General features: G+C 65.5%; 1 protein-coding gene across 1 annotated transcript; it reads left to right on the forward strand.

Annotated features, from left to right (window-relative positions):
• On the forward strand, positions 1 to 8,629 carry LOC142599979 (sodium-dependent proline transporter-like). Its single transcript, XM_075742749.1, has 16 exons — positions 1 to 368; positions 2,675 to 2,806; positions 3,067 to 3,215; positions 3,424 to 3,473; positions 3,684 to 3,822; positions 3,901 to 4,035; positions 4,146 to 4,246; positions 4,425 to 4,549; positions 4,726 to 4,838; positions 5,162 to 5,290; positions 5,505 to 5,604; positions 6,079 to 6,197; positions 6,464 to 6,637; positions 6,900 to 7,555; positions 7,613 to 8,124; positions 8,472 to 8,629. Exons 1-14 carry the CDS (start codon positions 176 to 178, stop codon positions 7,023 to 7,025), a joined length of 1,785 nt encoding a protein of 594 aa, XP_075598864.1. The 5' UTR covers positions 1 to 175; the 3' UTR covers positions 7,026 to 7,555; positions 7,613 to 8,124; positions 8,472 to 8,629.

Below are 8,629 nucleotides of genomic sequence, written 5' to 3' on the forward strand. Positions count from 1 at the left end.
TCACTTGTTATCAGAGCCTTACACGGGGCGAGCCCCAAAACCCCTTTGGCAACCAGATGCTTCTTCAGGGAGAGCTTGGCCGTGCCCAGCCCTGCCCAGGAGCCCTGCGGGGTTTGCAAGCTGCGGCCAGCGGTTCCTGACGCTTTGCTCCCCTCCGCAGGTCAACACCTTCCAGATGGAGGGTCCGACCGCCACCCCCACCAGCCAGCCCTGCCCAGGAGCCCAGCCCCAGCCTGAGGTTCTGGAGCCCAGCCCGCGCCGGGAGACCTGGGCCGGCAAGTGCAAGTTCCTGCTGTCCTGCCTGGGCTACTGCGTGGGGCTGAGCAACATCTGGCGCTTTCCCTACCTGTGTTACCGCAACGGAGGAGGTGAGTGTCTGCTGCGGGCACACAGCTCCCTTCCCCGAGCACGCGGGCACTGCTCGCTTCTCCGGGATGGAGGCCAGAGCATGGGGGGCTGGGGAGGGCCAGCGTGACGGTGCACGGGGGCTGTGCTCTCCAGGACAGCAAACATGGGTGCTGGCGGGAGTCGGGGTCTTGTGTTGCCCACCTGGACACCACCACTTTAATCCAGGGTCTGGGGACACAGACGCAGCCATCCCCACCCACCGCAGTCTCCCCTGTCACGGCTGCCTTTGGCACGGCTGTGGAGGACACCAGACTTTTCCCGTGCTGCAGGGACTGCAGGTGTGTGGGACACCGTGAGCCTCCCGCTCCCGGTGCTATCACCACCCACCCTTCGCTCCCCAGGCCCTCTCCCCAGCACGGCTGCTTGCGGGCAGGGCTGCCTGCACTTCAGAGGGACACGCATGCCCAAAGCCAGGTGCTCCCTCCAGGACGGGACGGGCAGGAGATGGGCAGTGCTGCGGGAGCTCACCTGGACACCACCACGTTAATGCCACCCTCAGGACCCTGGGGAAGGATGCTTTAAGAGTTCAAAGTGTCTCCCCATGACTCTGCCAGGGAACTTCTGCTGGGGCTGCCCTGTGCAGCCCAGAGATGCGTCTGCCTCTGGGGTGAGCCTGGGGCAGCCTGCAACACTGTCCGGGGTGGTCTGGGCCACAAAGAGCTTCTGCCAGGCAGAGCCCCTCTGCAGAGCATCTCTGCCCCTGCCCGGAGAAGCGGGGCTTGGCGAGGAAGGCAGTGACCCCCCCCTGCAGCACTGCCAGCCCCTCTGCAGCAGCGGTAGCAGGGACTGTCTGTGCCCTGCAGTGCAGGCTGCTGTGCACGGTGCGTGGAGGTGCCCACCCGCTGCCAAATCCGGTTCAGTTGGGCAGGAGTGCCCGGGAAGGCGGCCAAGCGGGGGCAATAACCCACCACTTTTCTGGGGCAGGACAAAGTCCAGGCAGCTCAGCACATAGCTGGTGCCTGGTGGCAACGCCCCAGGATGCAGCACCGTGCCTTTGGGCTGTGGGATGGGAGAAACCTCCCCAAAGGTCATTCCTGAGCCCCCCGCTGCTTCTGCTGCCCTGACATTGTCTCTTCTTGCACCCAGCTGGAGGGACCATGTCTCCCCATCCAGCCCTTGCCAGCTTTGCCATGCCTCCGACCCGCTTTGCTCTGCCCTCTGGCATCTCCCCTTATGCTGGGCATCGCAGAAGTCTGGACCGTTCTGTCGCAGTGATCTGTCTCTGGGATCCCTGATGCTCTGTAGGTCTGCAGCCTGGCCAGCCCCACAGCCTGCCCTCCTCAAAGCCATTTCCCAGTGCCGAGGGCAGAGCAGGGACACACTGCACTACCTCGGTCCCACAGCCCCGTCCCCTGACCCCAAGGACAGTGCCTCCAGCTGCAGGGAGCCAGTGGGACCGGAGGACCGTTGCCCCTCGCTCCCAGCATCTGCCAACAGCCACGCAGGAGCTCCCGATGTCCCAGTGGGGCTTTAAACCCATGGTGGTCCCCTCCTCCCCAGGCTGAGCCACACTAACCTCTGCCAGAGCTGGATGGTGATTCCCTGGCAGGGTGCACAGCAGATGTGGAGGCAGCACACTCCCCCAGTTCTGCGCTAATGAGTGCTGGGCTAACGAGCAGGCAGCCCCACATCTGGTCTGTCAGCCAGGCTTCAGGGGACCGGGGTTTGAACACAGAGCTGGCTGGGGAGCTGCTCCGTTGCGGGGAACGGAGGACACTGCACCACCGGAGCTTTGCGAGCAGGAGAGGATGGGCTCAGGCTGCAGCTGGCTGCCAGCTGGGAAACAGTGATTTCTCCCCTGGAAAATGTCCTTTTCCAGCACAACTTTGGCCTGGCTGAGGCTGGAAGGAGCAGGAAGGTTGTTGGTGGGACAAGCTGTGTAAAGATGGAAGTGTCAGTGTATTGTCAGGGGAAACACGGGGATCTGCTGTGGGCACACCCCAGGGCCCTGAGTATCCCATGGCCCTGAGCACCAGTGCAGCATCCCAGGCTGCACCCCAGCGCTGGTCCCACCACCCACCCCAAGCCAGGGCCAGTGGGATCCCACCAGCTCCCAGCTCCGGCCCCCGCTGTGGGGCTCACGGGGAACTCGTTTGCTGGGGATGGCCCCCAGGGTGGAGCCAGCAGCCCCCAGGAGCTTTCCCTGCTCCGCTGCATCCTGCCAGGACACGTGTCTCCACACGAGTCCGACCCACCGACATCTGTCCTTTGGGGAGCCCAGACTGGTGCCGGCCATCCCCCCAACCCGCTGCTCCTCTCCTCCCAGGTGTCTTCCTCATCCCCTACTTCATCATGCTGCTCGTCATGGGGCTGCCCCTCTTCCTGATGGGCCTGAGCCTGGGCCAGTACGGGGCCGCGGGGCCCATCACTGTCTGGAAGTGCTGCCCACTCCTGAAAGGTGGGGCTGGGGGCTGGGAACCCCTCTCCTTCCTGCCCCGCAGCCTCTGGGGCCGTCTGGGCTGTGGGAAGGGGTGCGGGTGGGCACGGGGGCTGGGACACCCCCTTGGGGAGACCCCAGCCTGCACCCCGAGTCCCAGGGCAGCACCGGGCAGGTCTCCTGCTGCCTCTGTGGCCCCTTGGACCCGTGCCGGGGCCAGGGGTCTGCGGGATGTGGTCAGGCCCCTGCCTGCCCCCACAGCAGCCCCTCTCCTCATACAGGTGTTGGTGTTGCTATGCTGATTGAGTTCTCCCAGGTGTCCCTCCACTACAATGTCATCGTCGCCTGGGCTATCTACTACCTGGTCTCCTCCTTCCAGAGCCCCCTGCCCTGGTCCTGCGATGCCCCCAGGAACGCAGACCTCTGCCAGGTCGGTGGCCCCGGGCGGGCAGCGTGGTGGGGCCCGGTCCCAGGGTGGGATGCTGCGGGGCCAGGCGCCGCACGAGGACCCGGCAGGCGGTTTGTCTTGGGAGAAGCTTTGCCTGCAGCAGAAGAGGGGGGTCAGGCTGGGGATGGGGCCAGGGCCAGGAGGGACGGTGGGGACGGTGATGGTGACCTGCTGGGACTCTGTGTTGCAGAACACGTCGGGGAGCACCAGCTGGGTGAGCGCCAGCGAGGTTTTCTGGAAGTAAGTCCCTGTGTGGCAGCATCGATGTGTGCCTCCCTTGGCCCGTGCCCGGGGTCTGGGCTGGGTCCCATTTCCCCTGGTCCTGGGGGGCCGGGGCTGAGCCCCCGCGGGCAGCGGTCGGTGATGCTGGAGGGGTGGGCAAGGACACTGTGGAGGTGACAAGGGTGCCTCGCGTCCCCTGTCCCACTGAGCCGCGATCCCGTGCTGTAGCGAGCAGGTGCTGGGGGTGACGCACAGCTCCAGCCTCGGGGACCCTGGCACCGTGCGGTGGCCCCTCGCCCTGTGCCTGCTGACGGCCTGGCTCCTGGTCTTCCTCTGCATGCTGAAGGGCATCCGCAGCTTGGGCAAGGTGAGGGGCAGTGTGGGAGGAGTGCAGGGGGCTGTAATGCCGGTGGACTGGGTCTGAGCTGATCCGTGCCTTGCACAGGGAGTGTACTTCACGGGCACCATCCCCTACCTGATCATCCTCATCCTCATCATCCACGGGGCCACGCTGGATGGCTCCCTCGATGGCATCCGCTTCTACCTGTCCTCGGACTGGAGCAGGCTGCAGAGCGCCCAGGTAAGCCGGGGCCGGGGGGTCCCTGACAGCAGCGATCCCGACAGCTGGGGGTGCAGGGCAGGTGGGCTGGGCAGTCCTGCAGCCCCCCACACTGTCGTGTTGTCCCCCAGGTGTGGAGCGACGCAGCCTCACAGGTCATCTACTCCCTGGGCATCGGGTTTGGGGGGCTGTTCTCCATGGCGTCTAAGAAGTTTGACAACAACGTCATCCAGTGAGCGGGACGTGGGGGCATGAGCAGTGTAGGGGGTGCAGGCTGTTGGGGCAGCGCCGGGGTTGCAGTTGGGGAGGAGCAGGGCGGTGATGGGGAGGTCTGAGCCCCGGGGCCCATCGGGATGCCCCGTCTCCATCCTCACCCCATGGCCATGGGGCTGTGACACTCTCCCCAACAGGGACACCTTGATCATCGGCATTGGGAACTGCTGCACCAGCTTCTTTGCCGGGTTTGCCATCTTCTTGGTGCTGGGGCACATGGCCTGGAGGAAAGAAGTTCCCGTGGACAGCATTGCTGACATAGGTATGGGCTCGGGGAGGGGGCACTTGTGTCATGCTAGAGAACATCCTGGTGCCCTGCGCAGGGACAGGGCCACAGGGTTGCTGCTGAGATCACATCCAGCCTGGCTACCAGCTTGCTGGGCTGGGCTGGACTCACTGTGGCTTCTCTTTCACTCTTCCCTTCGTCTGACCCCGCAGGCCCCGGGCTGGCGTTTGTGGCATACCCTGAAGCCCTCTCCCTGCTGCCTGGATCCCTGTTGTGGTCCATCCTCTTCTTCCTGATGTTCTTCATGCGGGGAGTAGACAGTTTGGTGATTGTCATCTCAGGCAGCCCCATGTCCTGCCTCGTGCCTGGCTGTGGGGTGCCAGGTACACCCCGTCTGAGGCACGCAGAGGGCATGACGTGCATGGGCCAGGAGCATGAGGATGGTGCTGGGGTGGGGGATGCGTGGCCCCATGCACGTGGGGCTGGCACTGGGCATGGGTTTCTTCAGGTGCGCAGGTGTCAGAGGGATGGGGAGGCACATGGGGACGGTGCCCCGCAAAGTCCCCTCTGTGAGGACCATCCCCTGCGCTCAGTCCGGGGGAGGCAGGGACCAGGACGTCCCCACAACTGACATCCCCTATCCCTCAGTTCAGGACTATTCACGCCATCGCCATCCTGGGTGAGTTCCCAGCCCTGCGTGACCAGAGGAGGAAGACGGTGTTGCTGGGTGCTCTCTGCACCTCCTTCTACCTGCTGGGGCTCCTGCTGGTCACCCAGGTATGGGGTCCCCTGCACTCCCACCCAGCGGCACCCAGCACCCTTGGGGTGATGCCAGGGTGGAGGATGGGGATCGGCCTCCTCTCCCCTCCAGTGGGAGGACGGATGGAGGGCTGTGCGTGGGCCCTGGCATTGATGGTGGCCATGGCATGGGGTGCCCAGCACCCACCCGCTGCCTCGAGCCCTGCTGACCCCGTCCCTCACCGCCTGACAGGGAGGCATCTTCTGGTTCATGCTCATTGACAAGTACAGCACTGGCTTTGGACTGATCATCGTCGCCGTCTCCATGTGCCTGGGCATCACCTTCTGCTACGGTGAGTGGAATGGGTGGCCCCAGGGGTGCAGCCAGCGCTGGGGGGTGCAGTGGGTGCAGCCAGCACGGGGCTGTGGTGCTGCCGGCCCTGGGCACTGGCGCAGGCTGTTTACAGCACAGGACAGCCCCTGGCTACCCCGCTGCCAAGACTGGGTTGGCATTCCTGGGGCTCGTGGCAAACCCTGGCCAGGCTCTGTAGGGTGCCTCTGCAGCTGTGGGCAGCCTGGAGCCCCGCGGGGTGGGCAGGGTGGTACCCCCATCCTGCTGCCCAGCCCTGCAAGGAGACCGTGCACAGCCGAGGTGCAATTTTCCCTGTGTTCGGGGGATGTCATCTCCTCTCCATCCACCAAAGCCTGGTGGATGTTCAGCACCCCGGCACAGGGCTGTCGTTGGTGCCCCGGTGTGGGTGCACCCGGCAGGGCCGTTCTGGGGCGGGCAGGGTCCCAGCAGTGACCCTCTCCCGGGGGGCCTGCAGGCCTGAAGCAGTTCTGCCAGGACATCATGGACATGATCCACCAGTGCCCGGCCTGGTACAGCCACATGCTGAACTACTTCAAGGTGTGCTGGATCTTCTTTACGCCCTGCCTGCTGCTGGTGAGCACTGAGCACCCACCTGGGGCTGGAGGTTGAGGGGAGAAGAGCTCCTCTCCCTCCATCTCTCCCTCCCCTCTGAGAGGGGCAGCTCTTGCTGGGTTTGGAGAGGGGCTGCCCAGGTCCGGGCGCCTTCCTGGGCCACTGTGTGGCTCCTGGAGGGGGTTTGGGGTGGCCCTGGGGGTTCCTGTGGTGCCCAGCCCAGCCAAGACCCCTGGGGCCAGGCAGTGCCACAGTGTCACGTCACTCCTGCCTGCTCTGCCCTTCAGATCACGCTCATCTGCTCCTTCCTGGACACGTACAGCGTGCACCTGTACTATGACATTGACAAGTTCCCCACCTGGGGCATGAGCCTGGGCATCTGCATGGGCGTCCTCACCTGCCTGCCGATCCCACTCTGGGCCGTCGTGGCCCTGTGCCGCGAGTCGGGGACGCTGAGCAACGTGAGTGTGCGAGGTGGGATGGGGCATGGGGACGGGGTGGGGGCAGAGCAGGGGCTGCCCCGGTGCTGGGGACGGGGCGGGAGAGGCCAGCGACGGAGTGGGGGCGATGCTGTCCCTTACCCAAGAGAGAGGAAGGGCTGGAGCCGCAGGGAGGGGGCAAGAGGTGGGGTCTGTGCCCACAGCTGCCCCTTCCCATGTTGACACTGCCCTCTGCCCCGCAGGGAGCTCGGGGCAGCCCCTGATCACCCTCTCCCACCCACAGCGCTACCAGAAAGTCACCCAGCCCCTCGACTCCTGGAGGACCGCTGCCACCGGGGATGTGGCCAGAGATGTCATGTACATGTCGGCCATCAGCACTGCACCATCCCACGGCAGCAGTGAGGACTGATGCTGGCCCCAGGGCACCCCACGACCTCGCTCAGAGACCCCCAGGAAGATGGGACCCACCGGCGATGGGGACACCCACCCAGGGGCTGGCTGCTGGTGCACGTGGCTCCCCTTGTGCCGTCACAGCCACCCATCCCGGCAGATGGTACCCACTGATCCCAGCGCGTATTTTAACTCTTGATCCTGGAAACGTTCTGCACACTCCAGAGGTATTTCTAGGGGACTCTCTGTGAGCAGGACCGGCTGCCCGGGCCGTGCTCCAGCCCTTTGCTTGCCTCTGGGCAGTTGTCACCTCTCGTTGGAGGGGTTTGGGGTGGCTGCGTGCGTCCCTGGCCCCAACCCAGCACTCTCCTGGCGGGGCAGGCTGCCGGCAGCGTCTCTGCCACCTGCAGCCGCCTTGTGCAGGGGCCAGGCTGGCCGAGGCCACCGCGGGGGTGGGAATGGCACGCTGACCCCAGGGTGGGCTCCATGCTGGGGATGTTCCTACACATGCCGGTGCCTGCAGAGGTGCGTGTGCCGGCTGCCCCGCTCGCCCCCACGCTGCAGGGTGCCACCACCCCCCCGGGCTGTGCTGCGGCTGTCGTGCAGCACAAGCAGGGACAGATCCATGCCAACATCCAGGCCGGGTGCTGCCGCTGCGCATTCTGGCAGCATGCCTCACCCGGGCTGCACCGACTCCCCCACCACCCCACCGGACCCGGAGGGAACTGGGTGCAGCTCCTTTGGGACAGGCCTGATCCTTTTGCATCTCCCTTGTGCGCAGCCCCCGTGCTGCCAGGCTGCGGGGTCCCAGCCCATGGGGCCTCATCCTACTCCCCTCAGGCTCACCGCCGGGCTGCCCAGTGGCATGGGAGGACCATGTCCTGCTGGCTTCAGCTGCGGGAGTGGAGGGGCGTGAGCAGGGAGAGGCTTTGGCAGGGTCTGAGGTTGCCCTGGGCCAGGTCAGCAGCTGGTTCCTTGCCAGGGAAGCTGAGGGGCCCCGGGGAAGTGTTTTTCACCTGATCCCAGTGACCGTCTGTCCTTCCTGCGGGTCTCCAGCCTGGCTGGCACCAGGGCAGCTGCACCCTCGCTGTGCTCCTGCCAGTTGATGTGTGGGTGATGTGCGGGATGACGTACAGGTGATGTGCGGGTGATGTACACGGGTGATGTACAGGTGATGTGGGGATGATGCATGGGTGATGTATGGGTGATGTATGGCTTACAGCTGCGTTGGCGGGATGAGGCTGTCCCCCAGCAGAAGAAACACGGCAGCACCAGCGGCTCACACCATGGCCCAGCACCGCTGCAGTGACCCGGGCGGCACCGGGTTATTTTTGTCGCTGAGCAGAAGTGCCTGATCTGGACCCTGCGGGAGAGGCCTCTGCTCACGGCCGGGGATCGCAGGGTCGCAGCGCAGGGGGGCAGGTGGGGGAGAGCCGGGTTGTCCGTCTGTCCCTGCTGTCTACAGGACAGGCTGGGGGAGCCGGTCTGGCTGCTGGGGACACGGTCCCCAGGGAGCCCCCCTGCACAAGCAGGCACCCCCTGCCCCACCCCCCCAGATGGGACCCCCACACTGCAGCCTGGGACGTGCAGGAAGAAGAGAGCAGCAGATGCTGGCTTGTAAAA

Source organism: Balearica regulorum, chromosome 1 (assembly GCF_011004875.1).
Source record: "Balearica regulorum gibbericeps isolate bBalReg1 chromosome 1, bBalReg1.pri, whole genome shotgun sequence".
Classification (NCBI taxonomy): Eukaryota; Metazoa; Chordata; class Aves; order Gruiformes; family Gruidae; genus Balearica; species Balearica regulorum.

Excerpts from the sequence above, each read along its gene's own strand:
- LOC142599979 (XM_075742749.1), top strand. The coding sequence starts at position 176 with ATGGAGGGTCCGACCGCCACCCCCACCAGCCAGCCCTGCCCAGGAGCC. Across the intron at positions 2,807-3,066 it reads GTGCTGCCCACTCCTGAAAG|GTGTTGGTGTTGCTATGCTG; the intron begins GTGGGGCTGGGG and ends CTCCTCATACAG. Across the intron at positions 5,291-5,504 it reads GGCTCCTGCTGGTCACCCAG|GGAGGCATCTTCTGGTTCAT; the intron begins GTATGGGGTCCC and ends ACCGCCTGACAG.